Source organism: Macrobrachium nipponense, chromosome 30 (genome assembly GCF_015104395.2).
Source record: "Macrobrachium nipponense isolate FS-2020 chromosome 30, ASM1510439v2, whole genome shotgun sequence".
Lineage (NCBI taxonomy): Eukaryota > Metazoa > Arthropoda > Malacostraca > Decapoda > Palaemonidae > Macrobrachium > Macrobrachium nipponense.
The window spans coordinates 2,511,741-2,528,134 of NC_087218.1; the positions used below are offsets into that span (position 1 = coordinate 2,511,741).

The 16,394-nt window shown below is 45.2% G+C and overlaps 1 protein-coding gene across 1 annotated transcript in view; it reads right to left on the reverse strand.

The window, feature by feature from the left end:
- Positions 1–360: 360 nt before the first annotated feature.
- Positions 361–16,394, reverse strand: part of LOC135201955 (uncharacterized) — a 63,590-nt gene continuing 47,556 nt past the window's right edge. The window contains 3 exon segments of the mRNA XM_064231235.1: positions 361–811; positions 2,070–2,176; positions 2,357–2,500. Of these exon segments, the coding sequence (XP_064087305.1) occupies positions 469–811; positions 2,070–2,176; positions 2,357–2,500 (594 nt within the window). The 3' untranslated portion in view covers positions 361–468.

Here is a 16,394-nt window from a genome sequence, read left to right on the forward strand (position 1 = left end):
ACACTGATTTGTTGTTGAACTTTGAAAATTTTATCTAGTTCTGGTACAGTGTGTGAATGCAAATGTGGTGTCTCAGACCACATGGTTCAGATGATGCCAGAGATGTACAAGCTCATGGTTGAGAAGATGATCATTGATTACCTGCCCTTCTAATGGCTAAATCCAGTGTGGGAGTGAAGTGTATGTTGCACAGATATCACAATTTTCCAATTGTAATTCCACTTCTACAAAAAATTCATAATGACTCAAAAAAATACCACATACTACACACATTTCAAACCCCTCTGCTGCATTTGATTGTCTAAAAGACCACAATAGAACTAATAATTTTATTGTAAAATAAAATCCATTTGTGTGGATATTATTTTATGGAACCCAGTACACTCAGTAAATTGCTTATTGTATGAATGAAATATGCACTATGTATTTTTATCAGCCATACTTTGACAATAACTCCATATTATCTGTTCATTTGTCCGAGTCACCTTTTGAATCATCATTGCTGTCATCTTCTTCCTCTTCAACTATATCATTGCCACTGTTGTCATCGTCATAATTTTCTCCGTCTTCATCTTCACCAGAAAAAAAGGTGCCTTCTTCAGCCCCCTCTTCTTCATACACATCACTGGAATCGGTGGCTGAAGTAGGCTGGGTGCTGGTGGCATAGCCAAAAGTATGATCACTCCTGTGTGTTGCGGTGGGTGTACGCTCCGGAAGGCTACTGGATGGCCGGACCTTAGAAGGAGGAAGCTGTGGTACACCTGGAAGGGTGACTGATCCCATTTTGTTGCGGAGAGCGCTTATCTCGTGCCTTCCCAGGAGAAAGAAATAAAGGCGGATATATAAGAAAAGGGGGTTGGAACTTTGGTAACAATTTTGAATTTTATGATGGATAACATTAATGCATTATTTTAAAGTTTGAAAACCAGTCTTCTCAAGTTTTGAGAAAATTGGAAGAATATGGATTTGAATAGTAATTTTTCATTTTTTCATATTTTATAAGCCAGGTCAAGAAAGGCCAAGACGATACCAGGTTAACAAACTGGATACTCAAAGCTTGTCTATTTTTGTACATCCAAGTTATGACATCAGAAACTACCATAGAGACCCTGACCCAGTCAAGGTCCTGGCCAAGGCCAGGATACTGACTTCTAAGTGTACAAAACTGGGATTTAAGTAATGAAAACATATTTGGTCTTCCATAATTTTGAAAGACCAAGAATATTTTTTCGCTACTTGAGTGCCACTGCAGGATGAGGCTGTTTCTTTATCAATAAAATTCAGAAGACAGGGATGCTAGTTTTCCTGTTCTGGCTGCAGTTAATGATCTTCGTCCCAGTAAAAGTTTAGTTATGTAATACACAAGCAGTTGCTGTAGTATGAAAAGTCCCCATTCATCCAGTGTACTCTAACAGGAATATTTTTGTTTTTGCAAAAGCTCCATGCATTAAGCAGTACGACATAATTGTAGTTTTGATTTATAACAATGGTAATTATATAGTACTACATCAATTAATTTAACTTTTTTTTTTTTTATGAAGTTTTCCTAAACTGCACACACATTTACTTTGCCATTTTGCTTGAAATGAAAGTGAAAATTCAGACTAAAAACTATTGCCACATCCAGAAATCTCCAAAATTATGGCAGCACTATTTATGGACATATTCTAAATGGGTGTTCATATTTTGGGCTGAAAATGACACTTGTGTAAGTATGTAAAAGCTGCTAGCTTATCCTCAATTTACCAGCGTACAGGTAGACCTCCTTTACTCCAGTCTTCCAGGAATAGGAATAATAACCAAATACTTCTGAAATGAAAATTATCAAGTCTTGCAAGTTGAAACGATTTGAAATTAATTTTTTTGTACAATGAAAATATGTACGTACTGTAAATCTGTCGCCTACACCACTTACCAAGTGTACCTATTATCTTGAAGAAAATCCTAATCCAGAGTAACTGTCTCAACTCTTAGAAAACAGCTTTCAAATAATAGCTACTTACAGTTGAAGAGGCCTTACGTGCTATAGTAAAACAGATTGTAGGTTGATTTGGAGTAGCCAAGATTACCTCAATGCAGATATTGTTGTGTCTTGTTGCGAGACAAATGCTCTTAAACGATCTAGTTCTCCCACTTGTCCCATTATCCTGCCACCTGACTTTGAGGATTTTCCTTTCTGTTTTAAAAGAAATCATGCCACGACTTAATTCATTATCTACTCCAAAATCTGTGGTAGTCATAAAAATTTGTAATGAATAAAAAATGAAATCAATGGAAATTTATTGCCTTCTCTTGATTTCAAGGATGAATAATTTTGTAGATGGGAACAAAGTTTTCTCGTCATTATGTTACGTACCACTGATGCACTATAAGAAGATGCCTGAGCTAAATGGTATAACAGATGGTCTTTCTCCTGCCTCAGTGCAAGAATGTGGGCTGCCAATGCTGCCTCTTCCTTTTGTAGAGCTCTAAGTTCTCTTGTTCTTCCAGCAGCATCTTTCTGAAATTCACCAGGATCAAGTCAAATATGTACTAGACAGATATTACTTATGAAGAACCATACTCCATTTTTCTAACCTGTCAACAAATTATATTCTTACAACTTGTAACTCTCATAATAGGGGGACAAAAAAAAAAAAAAGTCTCTTGATCATGAAAAGAGTAAAATCATTAAACATCTTATTCCTTAAAATAAAGGTCTGAAAGTGCTTCTCTGTGATAATTATAATGTTTAATGATGTTTTCTACATAATGTTCATTATTATTGAACTAAGAGAGAGAGACTAGTAATTATTTGGTAATTTCATAATTTCTTAGTAAGCCTCAGGTTGGGAAGTAATTACGTTTTCATTATTATCATTAATTATTAACATTTGGAAACCTGCTCTCCAAGGGTAGTGTTACTGGAAACAATTGCTTTAAGCATTTAGCTTATACAATCGTTTATATTGTTCTTATTGTGTTCCCATGAACAGATATGATATACTGTTGCCATTTATTTATTTTATTAACCTTCAGGCAAAATAACAATTTGTCAAAAATTATATTTTTCCTAACTATACAAACCTGAGGTCCTTTAACAATAGGAAGGTACTTAGCGGCAGCTGAACCGGTCGTAAGCTTCGAACAAGGGGGTTCGGTAGTTAACTACTTGTCCGGCAGTTGGCGGTCAGCTCGACTGCGAGGAGAGGAGTCACTTTGCTTTAGGCCCAGGAAACGCAGAGTGAGGGGTGGCATGAGGTGGGACTGTGTAAAGGACCTCAGGTTTGTATAGTTAGGAAAAATACAATTTCGACAAATTCTTATTTGTTCCGATATGTATACAAACCCTCGGTCCTTTAACAATAGGAAGACTCACTTATTGGTGGGTGGAACCTGAGTCTTATGAACAGACTGGTGTTCGTCCGACCTTGGTTCCCTCCCTGGTCGTAAGAGCAAAGGGAGGGATCCTAGCCTCTGCCCAGCTGATCGGGGTGTGCACCGCAGGATCAGTGGTCAGACTTCTGGACCAAATTTGTTATTCATTTGGTAAACGTGTAACTCCGAGCGTCAAGCATACACAATCTCTCTAAACAACCAACGGCTCGCGACCTTCTCACTCTCTCTCTCTCCGACCCCTCTCTCTCTCTCTCTCTCTCTCTGTCTCTCTCTCTCTCTCTCTATCTCTCTCTCTCTCCCCTCTCTCTCTCCTCTCCATCTCTCTCTCTCTCTTCTCTCTTCACCTCTGTCTCTCCACTCTAACAGGTAACCAAAATGAGAGTTGCATTATAAAATAAAACATTTATTAACAACGAAAAAACAGCAAAACAATTTGGTCTCACTTAATTCAAGTTACCCCACTATCAAAATGTCTAAACAGTAAATAGTCACACCAAAATGTCTATTATCCATCGGGACTCCCTCGGTCCCCCCATAGTTCCTTGCCAGAACTGTCTGTTTCAAAGACATAAGAACACCCCGTAAGTACACACACAAGTTTAACAATCAGAGATTAAAGATTGAATATTCCCACAAAAATGTCAAATAGGTAACAAGCCACTCTTTGGCTAAAACAGTTCAAAACTCACCCAAGCAGTCGGAATATTTCAAGCACTATATTATAAAGATACTTTCGGAGAGCATACGGCATCCTGCCTTTTCTCTCAAAGCCCGCCTTCTTAAGTCAATCCACCATAGACTTGGGTATCATACATTTTTAACAGAAAAAGGTGCACACGCACATACGAACACACAGTTCGTTAGCACCTTATATTACTGGCTGCAACTAGTTTCCCAAAGGCACTTTGAGAAGAGTTCATAAACTGTCGTACATTGACTTGTCTTTCTATGCAGTTTTATCTCACGCCACCCACAGAAACCCATTGATCAGCTTTTCTCGGGTCTTTGCTCCTCCACATTCCAATAGGTCACAGCGAACATATTGGCAATATATCATTAATCATAACCCTAGGCCTTATACGGCTCGGCCACTAATCAATGCTAGCTCTCGCCTAGCAAAATGGTCAAACAAAACAGCTTATGTGATATAAAACACATTGGCCGGCTTAAATAAAATATAAGTAATAACTGCACGTCTCTGGCATTATAAAATAAAGTCTGTTACGCTTTTATCTCTCAAAATAACACTAGAATTTTCTATTATATTGGATTCTTGAATATCCCTCTTTGTCTGCAACTAGCTGCTCTAACTGTAGCAGACTGTAGGAAGACGGAATCCCTCCCTCATCGTAGAAGACTTCTAACGACTTCTGCAGATCCCAAAAGACACGCTGTAGAACTCTCGTGGTCACCATGGACAAAATGACAGCAACCTCTCTGCACGGCTGGTGGACGTCTTGCTAGCGTTGGGAAACGACTTTTTGGTGTGTTAGTATGTCAGTCAAGTCATTGGTCAATCTAAAAAGAATTAACCCAGACATACTACTTCTATCAAACAATGATCTCAAAAGGTCAGAAATACTAACTGAACGTCTCCCAATTAACTCCCTTTAATATGACTACTAGATCATAAGTCATTATCATAACTCTCAAAGAAAAAAAACATCAAGTTCTCCAACTCAATTCTCCAAACTCACACATCAGCACACACAATCCAAAAACTCACAGCAACTCCACGGACTTCTGCACTCACATTTCAAGCTCGAATGTTCTCACAAGTAAAAAAAAAAGAAAAAATTGTAACGAGCCCAAGAAAAAAAAAAAAATCACGTAACACGCCCAGACCCAAAAAATGTTCTCTCGAGCTCTGATATTTGAACAACCCACAAAATCAGTAAAAAATCTCCAATGTTTAACAGCAAAAACCCCTTTACTGCTCATGCAATTAAACACAATGAGACTTAATGTCAAACTCCCATTTATGTAAATAACAACTCCCGAAAAATTACATCTCCCGTCCAAAAAGAAATGCCATTTAAGCTCAATCCCCCAATTACATCTCTCGTAGGAAAAAGAAGAAAAATAAAAAAAAGATAACCACAAGTAGATTTCCCCAATCACAAAATACATAGTACATGTATAATATGAATAACCCCCCGCGTTTTTCCCAAGAAATGCCCCATCTAAAGTTACGGAATTTCTCGACATCGCAACTTTATCGACTGGACATGTCCAGAAAGCAAACTCTTACCCATGCGCTTTCGTGAAATGCTATTGTCAACATTTCCAGATATTGCAAAAATTCTGATCAATCACCATCAGAGGAAAAGAGTCAGTACACGGCTCATCACATCGCTTGTCAGCAGAAAATCCGCCTGCGGATGTGAGCTCGAACAGCAGCATAAAAAATGTCCAGTCAGACACACAAGTTTGGAAAACTCATGATTCTCAAAAAAACTGTCTAACTGACACGAAGTAAACACATTTCACAAAATTAACTCCAGGATATGACTAATGTGTTCAAACATTTGTCTCAAAGACTTTACTCTCAACATGACATTGCCCAATTATATGCCTCCAAAATAACACACTTGTGAACATAAAAAATGCACACATCTCCATAGGGACTCGTAATGCAGTAATGCCACTTGTCTCCAAATAGTCACGAAATCAAAAAGAAAGAACCACAGAAATCTTCTCTTTCCTCGAAAAGACAAAACTCCCATAACCACAAAAAAGGGTCACCCGCCAAGATTAATGCCACCTCCATATATAATTATATGACACTATATTAATAATAAGAGCACTCCAGTGAAAAAAAAATATTTTCTCCATTAGGTTAATAACCAACCCCATATTATTCCCTCTTATTTCTCTGATAGCCATATGTTAATAAAAAAAAACCACTCCAGGAATAAAGAATAATCACCTCTATTTCGGCAAAAAAATAAAAAATATTTACCTCTATTTCCCCAATACTCCATGTGGAATAAAACAAGGCTCCAAAAAAATATATCTCCAAAAAGGAATATCAAAAAAATGAAATCCTATCTTCAAAAAAATTTGCACTCAAAGCATCCAGCTGACCCACTCACAAATATTGCCCCATATATCTTCTCAAAAATATGTCTCCATTTGCAACAAAGACGGCTGCAAAATAATTGAACTAAACATAGCTCTCATCACCATTGACAAATATCAAAAATGGCCAGAAAAATATCTCCAATATATTATATCTCAAATTATAACTCCAAAATGATATACCTCCAATTATAACTCCAAATAATATATCTCAATTCTCCAGGGAGTAACTCAATGTTATAGTCAAAAACTATAAAACTCTCTCAATTTAGCATAACTGCTAAAAAAGGGCAAAAACTCGGCAAATAAAAACTGTCTAGGAAATTCTAGAAATAATCACCAACGTGCCACAACTCCTTATAACAGAACTCCAAATTCAAAGTGTCTTAGCCAAGACTTCTCCATATGCACTACGACATAGGCCACTAGAAAACTTAACCAAGTTTCCTATCTCTCACAAAGTTGTCACAAATACAACAAAGGTATTGTGGAAGAAAACTCACAATTTCTGGAACATAGATATCCAGAGAAAAAAAAAATGTAGCGCCATTACGTATGCATTCAAATGCAAGAATTCTCCCGTAAATTTCTCTACAGCATCAAATAGCTGAAACACAAACACGTTCCCGATTAATGACTCTAAGTCACGAACTGAGATATTAAAAAATATTCACACCAACTGGAGAGAAAAAATAAATTCAAATTCACCCATGATGAAAAGAACTTGTGTCAGCGATGGCTAACTTCCAAAAAAGGAGAAAAGAAAAATCAACGGCATTACCAACTATCTCTCGTGACTCGCGTATGTCAAGCAATTAATTGCTGAACTCATAAAAAAAAGGAAAAAAAAAAATAATGTGTTGTTAGTTCCTCCCAAATTCAAAAAAGGTTTCACCACCCTTGATAGCATTACAACACCCATGTATTAGTATAAAAAAAAATCAGTATCAGAAATATCATTATCAGCAAAATCACCAAAATTTGCTATCATCAAAATCACTAGTATCAGTATAAAAAAAAACATCACCAATGTTAATGCTTATCCATTCTCCAAAAATTCAGCACAAAAATTCAGCAAAAGTTCAGCAAGATTCAACACAATTCACCAAGATTCAGCCAGATTCATCAAGATTCAGCAAAACTCATCACTCGCGAATCACTGAAATATTCTCCAAAGTTACAAAAACTCAACAAATAATTATGACAAGACTTCTCCCATTAATTCATTGTAATAATTCTCCATGAATAATTATCTGTAATAATTATAAAATAATCTCCCATGAAATATCTCAAATCTCTCGTAAAACAAGTCTCTCGTAATGATAATTATACTTAAGCAACCCTCCCGTGAAACATCTCAAGTATAATAATTATTAATAATAATAATAACTCTCCATAGTAACAATTCTCTTGCAAAGATCTCAAGTAAGGGTGAAATTCAAAATAGCATACAACAGTAATGCTGACCCCCCATGACACACAATTTCTCCAGCATACACCACCACTGCCACACCCACACAATCAACACCACTCATCGGCATTTCAAAGTAATCCCTCCAACACAATAAAAGAAATAATAATAATCTGTGTATCCCCATTATATTTGTGTCTTCCAAGGAATAAGGAAAACATACAACACATCCTGTGCATGTTAACTACCATTTTCTCTTCATTCACGAGAAAGAAAATCTCTTTCTATTTCCTTTTCTCTTCATCCAAGAGAAAGGAAATCTCTTTTCTAAAAAAAAAAAAAAAAGACTCTACGGGCGTTTCACTTCATCAACTAATCAATCAGCTGATGTCCTAGCATTCATTGTCAAGGCCAGACTCGTATTCCAACAGCCCGACACAAAGAAAAAAAAGGAAGGAGGAGTTCACCCACAATGAGAAAAAAAAAAAAAGTTTGTTTCTCCCCCCCCCCCCACTGAGCGTTGACACTCCTCTGTCAAGCGATAGAACACCTCCCGAGGCAGACCAGTACCCATCTCCCCTTGAACAATGTCTGAGGACCCCCCGGAGGTTTACACTAGTACCCATCTCCTTGCAATACCCTCTTAGGCAGGCCAGTAGTACCCTTGCATGCACTATCCTGAGGCAGGCCATACTCCCGTTGCAATATCCCCTTAGGCAGGCAGTACCCGCCATGCAACGCCTTCCTGCGCCGGTTAGCAGAAATGTGCTGAGCCTGTAGGAAACGGTGGGCGCTTTGTCTCCAAGCGAAATATGCTATCCAAGCACAGTTCGCATGCATAAAAAAACATCTTTATACACCCTTATATTAAAGGAAGACGAATGCGTCCATTCTAAACAGGCGCCAATAAAGAAAACACGTCACTTCTGCTACTATGGGCAAAGATCGAAAAATTTTTTTACCTCTTAAACCAATCCCAAAAAAGCCCCCAGGATTAAAAAAAAAACACACAGTAACACTTACATGTTCAACACAAGAGAAAACCACCCAGGAATACGCGAATCTCGTTGGCACAATGCAAACGCGATCGGCGAGAAGGCACCTGACAAACGCTCACTCACAAACCAGACTGAGTTACTCTCACGCCCTGGAGGATCTCAGTACGGGCAAATTTGATGACTCTAATAGAATTTCTTTCCTCAGCCCACATCCCACGGATGGATATTTCTCTACCCCTTTCACTTAGCAACTGAGATCTAACAATCCCCTCCATATTTAACTGGTCACCTATCTCTTCATTGGCGTTCTCAGGCATAAAAAAAACCTTTTATACCGTTTTTTCACCACCTGCTACCACCTGTAATGAGGTTATGAACCTCATTATTCATTTGGTAAATGTGTAACTCCGAGCGTCAGGCATACACAATCTCTCTAAACAACCAACGGCTCGTGACCTTCTCTTTCTCTCTCTCTCGCCAAGCGACGGCTCTCTCTCTCTCTCTTCACCTCTTTCTCTCCACTCTAACAGGTAACCAAAATGAGAGAGTTGCATTATAAAATAAACAGTTATTAACAACGAAAAAACAGCAAAACAATTAGGTCTCACAGACTAACTTTATTCAAGTTACCCCACTATCAAAATGTCTAAACAGTAAATAGTCACACCAAAATGTCTATTATCCATCGGGACTCCCTCGGTCCCCCCATAGTTCCTTGCCAGAACCATCTGTTTCAACGACATAAGAACACCCCGTAAGTACACACACAAGTTTAACAATCAGAGATTAAAGATTGAATATTCCCACAAAAATGTCAAATAGGTAACAAGCCACTCTTTGGCTAAAACAGTTCAAAACTCACCCAAGCAGCCGGAATATTTCAAGCACTATATTATAAAGATACTTTCGGAGAGCACCACGGCATCCTGCCTTTCTCTCAAAGCCGCCTCTAAGTCAATCCACCATAGACTTGGGTATCATACATTTTTAACAGAAGAGGCGCACACGCACATACGAACGCACAGTTCGTTAGCGCCTCATATTACTGGCTGCAACCAGTTTCCCAAAGGCACTTTGAGAAGAGTTCATAAACTGTCGTACATTGACTTGTCTTTCTATGCAGTTTTATCTCACGCCACCCACAGAAACCCATTGATCAGCTTTTCTCGGGTCGTTGCTTCTCCACATTCCAATAGGTCACAGCGAACATATTGGCAATATATCATTAATCATAACCCTAGGCCTTATAAATTTATAAGAGGGAGGCAAGTGTACCTCTTATAAATAGCAAATACACAAGAACTAGTTCCTACTTCAAGAGCCAAAATGAAGTCATGGGTTTGTCTCTTGTTGGCTTCCACTCACCCCCTTGTTGGGGAGTGGTGGATAAATACTCCTATCCCTAATGAAAGGGGTAGGATAGAGCTCAGTCATGTAGCTTACCTGCATCTGCTTCCTGTTCAGCGTAGTGACGACCGCGGCCCTCTGCCCACAGGTAGAGGAGGAAAAACGAAGGAGGAAGAGAAGCCAGTCACACACTGTTTCTCTTGTCCATTCATGTAGTCACGCAAGGATGCGATGCTGTTCTGTCTGCTCGGGTGCTGGGTAGGCTAACAAAACTTGTTGAGCAAGCCAACCACGGGTCCCAAGGAAAAGGTGTCAGAGACCTGTGGGTAATATCCGAAGGTAGAAGGAAGTAAAGGTGGTCTGGTTGGCCCAAACCCCTGCCTTCAGAACCTGCGCCATGGAGAAGTTCTTGCGGAACGCAAGGGTTGGACCAATAACTCTGACTTCGTGAGCTTTCGGACGAAGGGTACGGATGTCATCACTACCATCCGCGTCGCATGCCCTCCTGATCACCTCACGCAGCCAGAAAGAAAGAGTGTTCTTGGAAACCTCTTTCTTGGTAACCCCGGTGCTAATGAAGAGGTGTTGGCACTCAGGCCTGAGGTGTCAAGTTCTCTTCAGATAGTGCCGTAGCGCCCTTACAGGACAAAGCAGCATCTCATCCGCATCGTTATCAGTGAAGTCCTTCAGGGAGGGGATCGTGAAAGACTCGAACCGGTCGTCAGGGACCGAAGGATTCTGAGTCTTCGCTATGAAGTTCAGGACGAAATCAAGCGTCACGGATCCCCATCCCCTGGAATGCTTAACGTTGAAGGAAAGACCATGAAGTTGCCCTACTCTTTTCGCTGATACCAGGGCCAGCAGGAAGAGGGTCTTGAGGGTCAGATCCCTGCCTGACGACTCTCAGAGCGGCTCGAAGGGTCTTCGAGTCAAACTCCTAAGGACGAGAGTCACGTTCCACCCCAGGGGCCTGAGTTCCCTGGGTGAGCAAGACCTCTCGAAGCTCTTCATAAGGAGGAAGATCTCGAAGGAGGAGGAGATATCCACTCCTCGCAGCTTAAGGATTAGGGCCAGGGCGGCTCTGTATCCCTTAACTGTGGAGACGGAGACGAGCTTCTCTCGGCGAAGGAAAATGAGGAAATCCACTACCTGCTGAATAGTGGCTCTGACACCAACCACAGAAGACGGACCACTTTCCCTGGTATACAGCTGCAGAGGACTGTTTGAGGTACCCAGCCATCTCTGTTGCTGTGCTGCAAGAAAAGATTCTCGCTCGCAAGAGATGGTGGATAACAGCCAGCCGTGAAGACACAGGGACCGAACCGACCGGTGGTACAGTTCTACGTGTGGCTGGGACAGGAGAGCCAGCAGGTCCGGGTACCAAACGGCCTGAGGCCATTTGGGTGCCACCAGGATCATCCGAAGATTCGGGGTGACCAGCGCCCTGCTGATCCCCTTGCGAATCAGACAGAACGGGGGAAAGGCGTACACGAAGAGGTTGTCCCATGGGTGTTGAAGAGCGTCCTCTGCAGCTGCCCACGGGTCCGGCACAGCCGAATAAGAAAAACCCTGGAGTTTTCTGTCCGTGCCCGGGTGGCGAAGAGATCCACGACTGGACGCTCCCACAGGTTGAAGAGCCTTTCCGCCACGTCTGGGTGAAGGGACCACTCGGTTCCTATCATCTGATCCCGATGGCTGAGCTTGTCTGCCACTACATTCCTTTTGCCTGGAATGTAGCGGGCTGACAGCTCTACCGAGTATGCCTTGGTCCACTCGTGCACCTGCAACGTCAACTGATGCAATGGGAGGGACTCTAGGCCCACCTGTTTGTTGACGTATGCCATTGCGGTGGTGTTGTCGCTCATCAACACCACTGAGTGTCCCACCAGATGATCTTGAAACTCTTGTAGAGCGAGAAACGCCGCCTTGAGCTCCGGGACGTTGATGTGAAGGTGCTTGTCATGATGGTTCCACACACACCCGCAGCCAGTAACTCCTCCAGGTGCGCCCCATCCCTCGGTCAATGTGTCTGAGAACAGCAACATCTCCGGGGGGAGGGCGAAGAGGCACTCCTCTTACGAGGTTCCCATCGTCCAGCCACCAGGCTAGGTCCTGCCTCACCACCTCCATGAGAGACACGGGGAAGAAAGGTGGGTCTCTTGCCTGTGACCAACACTCCTTTAGTCTCCATTGAAGAGACCGCAGGTGAAGACGCCCGTGAGGGACTAGCTTCTCAAGAGACGACAGGTGACAGATCACGACCTGCCACTGCTGAGCTGGCTGCTTCTGTAGGGACAGGAACCGTCTTGCTGCCTCCCTGATCCTGCTGATCCGCGAACCTGCAGGGAAGACTCACCCTGCTACCGTATCGATCAGCATGCCCAGGTACTTCATCCTCTGCTTGGGCTTGAGATCTGACTTCTCGTAATTCACTACAATCCCCAGATCGCAGCAGAATTCGAGGAGTCGATCTCTGTCTTGTAGCAACTGTGAGCGGGAGCTCGCCAGGAATAACCAATCGTCGAGATACCTCAGAAGACGTATCCCTACCGAGTGGGCCCAAGCCGACACCAGAGTGAACACTCGCGTGAACACCTGTGGGGCGGTTGAGAGACCGAAACAAAGTGCCCTGAATTGGTACACCGTCCCATCGAGGATGAAGCAGAGGTACTTCCTGGAGGATTGATGGATGGGTATCCGGAAATACGCATCCTTCAGATCCACAGAAAGCATGAAGTCGTTCTCCCTGATGGAATCGAGCACAGACCGTGCTGTTTCCATCGTGAACCAAGTCTGGCGAACGAATTGGTTCAAGGGAGAGAGATCTATCACTGGGTGCCAGCCCCCCGAGGACTTCTCCACCAGGAAAAGTCGACTGTAGAAGCCCGGCGACTGATCCCATACGATCTTCACAGCTCGTTTGCTCAGCATGGCTTCTACTTCCTGCCGAAGCACCACGTCCTTGGCCGAACCAGGAACGTACGTCTGATGATGGTGGACCGGGTTGGAGGTGAGGGGTGGCCGAGACTCGAAGGGTAGCAAATATACCTCCCAAAGGACGTTCACTATCCAGGTCTCCGCTCCGTAGCGCTGCCATGTTGCCCAATGGCTCGCTAGGCAACCCCCACTTCCGGCAGCAGGTGAGATGGAACGCCGTTCCTAGCGTTTCCATCCTCTCTTCGACTTCTTCTTCCCGGTTCCTCCTCGAGAGAAGGAGGACTGGGAGGAGGGCTGGTTACAGTCACTCCTTACAGTCGAAATCGAAGGCAGAGTTTCCTCTCGGCTTCGACGAAGTGATCGTCTTAGCCTCAGAGGAAGAGCTAGCTAAACTCTTGGGCTTAGCCACAGTCATTCGAGGTTGCCCAGCCACCTTCGAGACTGCCTGGTGGACTAAACGGTCACTTTCTTCAGTGTGCCATTGTTCCACCGCAGCGTCCACCATCTCTCTGGGGAAGAGAGAGGAGGAACTCCGCACTGGTCCGTTGCGAAGACCCAGGGCCGCCTCTCGCCCAGCCGCCCTGGTCACTCGAGTGAGGACAGCGTCCCTACCAGGTTGGCCCACAGGTTAGTCGTCTGGTGGGCCAGGTAGGAGATAGCCCTACCTCCAGACTGGCACAGTCTCACGAAAGCCGGGTCCCCTTCAGGAGTGATGTTTCCCGAGGAGGCCGCGGCTTTAGAGACTGTGAGGGACCACAGGTCTATCCATGAGACTGCTTGGAATGCTGCCATAGCGGCAAGGCAAGTGCCTCTTGCTGCGAGAACCGGAACTGCTGCAGAGACACCCCTGGAATTAACCTAGCTAGCTCCGGGTTAACCTGCTTGGGCAACAGAGGGTCCTCCAATGGCACGTAAAAGCGCCTCTGTCGCAGTAGAGGTGGGAGAAGGAGCTTGGATGACCTGCCGGACCGAAGCGTCCCTCCTGTTCGGAGATGAGAGCGTCCACCTGGCTGAGCACACTGTTGGCCAAGGCTGATCACGGCAGACCCACTGTCGTCCTGGTTCCTTTTTGGGTCCCCAGAACGACTCCAAACCTGATGTAGGCTCGGAAGGTGGGAGCAGCGATCCTTCCCCGAGGTCGTTGTAGCGCAATAACCTCAGCGAACGACCTCTGGATCTCAGGAGTGACTGCGTCCTGCGGAGACGGACCGTCAAGCCCATCCAGTGAGAACGCCTCTCAAGACCCTCCTCCTTCCAAAGGAGGAACCACAACAGACCCCTCATGGTCTCGTCCTGCCACTTGCGCGTACGATTTGGTTGGTCCCAGGACTGTGCCAGGTTCGTAGGGCATCGTGGCGGGATTGCGAGGAGCGCGCCCCTTGCGATCACTCCTGGTCGCCTCGCTCTTCCCGGTGTAGCCCAAGGAAGTTGAAGGGATAGGAGAGGTAGACTTGACGCTCCCCCCTCGACCACCGGCAGAACTGGTGTGCTTGGGGGGTTGCAGGCGATCGCCAACCCACGGTGGCGATCGAGCTGCAGGCCTGATCGAGTGGCTGGACCGAGAACAGCGGCGATAGTCCCGAGCGTCAGAAGAGCTGTTGCTGGTCCCCCTCTCTGCCCGGTCCCGGTAGGAGCGGCAGTCAGGGGACTGGCAGAGTCCGCTGTCACGGTGGGAGCGATGCCTGTCCTCACAGCGTGTCACGCAGCTTGGACCAGCCTGAGTCTTGGCTGCACGGTCACCCGCAGGTGACTGTACACTTGGTACCTCTCGCGAACGAGAGGCCGAGACTGTACCTGGTGCCGAGACGGTACCTGGCGCTGAGGCAGAACCTTTGGCGCCAGGCGAGGAGGTACAGGTGTTAGCTGGCACTCCTCCGGTCCCCGTCTTCTTCTTCCTTGCGGAAGGAGAGACGGGCCCCGTTCCTGAAGGAACAGGAGGACCAGCGGAAGTCCCAACCATCCCACTGGAATGGGATGGACCCTTAGAAGCCTCAGAGCGAGCCTTCTTAGTGGGGGAGGAGGCTACCTTCTTCTTCTTTGGCTGTGGGGACTTAGAAGACGAAGGGGAAGCGGCGGCAGACGGCGACGATGGAGACGACGACGACACCTTCCTCCTCTTCTTCTTCTTCGTCAACTTCCTCAGGATCACCATCAGGTCTTCCATCCAGGATGGAGCCGGGGCAGTTGCCGAAGCAACAGGGCCCGATTGCACCTGTCTGGAAGGACATGGGGTGGGAGCAGCAACACCACCGGCAGGAACTGGTACTGGAACTGGAGCAGCAGCAATCTCAGGAACAGGAGGCGGGGCAGGAACCAGCGGCATCCTCTGTACTGGAGGCAGGTCCAGGGGAGAGCTCTTGGGACACCGGAAGTCAGGGGCTGGAGCAAGAGTGGCAAAACCAGGCGGCGGCGATATGGTAAACCTCTTCACCTCCGGCAGTGGCGCCAGAACAGCAGCTGTTGGGGTAACCATGGCGACGTGCTAGGTATAGACCAGGTGAGGTGGAGCAGCGTAGCCAGGTGTGGATACCTGGCCTGGCCCCTCTCTCCAGATGACTCAGCAGCCCCTGAACACTTGGTGTCCCTTGGAGCCCCAGTGAGTACCAGGCCCGGCCGAGATCGTCCTCCGTGGCAAGCAGATCTGAGGAAGGAAACAGAGTCGGGTTAGTAAGGGGGGGGGGGTTCCCCTTACCTGGGGGGGCAGTTCCCACCCCGAGCGAACGGACGACCCCGAATACAACTGAACATCGGGGTACCCATCCTCCACACTCGACTGATCAAGAGAGGAGAAGGAGTGAGATACCCCACCCTGAAGGGAAGGAGCCATACAAGGGAGCTGAGGGATTGGCGAGGGGAGGGGAAAAGAAGAAGGACGTGTCCCGTAACCAAGGAAGGGAGTAACAGGAAAACCCTCCAATGACTCCTTGGCCAGCTTATGTGGTTTCTTCCTCCCCCCGTAGAGCTCCCACTGCTACTCCGACCAAACAACACAGACATCACATGGCTCGGTGCGAGAGCATTCTCGGCCTCGACACCGAGCGCACAATTCTTGAGGGTCTACCTCTACAGAGGACCGAAAGGCCCCCACACTTACGGCCCTCCACACCAGGGCACAATCTGCGGCTGATGGGGGGGCGAGGGGGTCTCTCCGGCTCTCGGGATTCCATTATAAATCACAACAATCACTGAGTATGGATATACAAAAACAGACACGTACTTACGTAAGCTTTGCATATGCACAC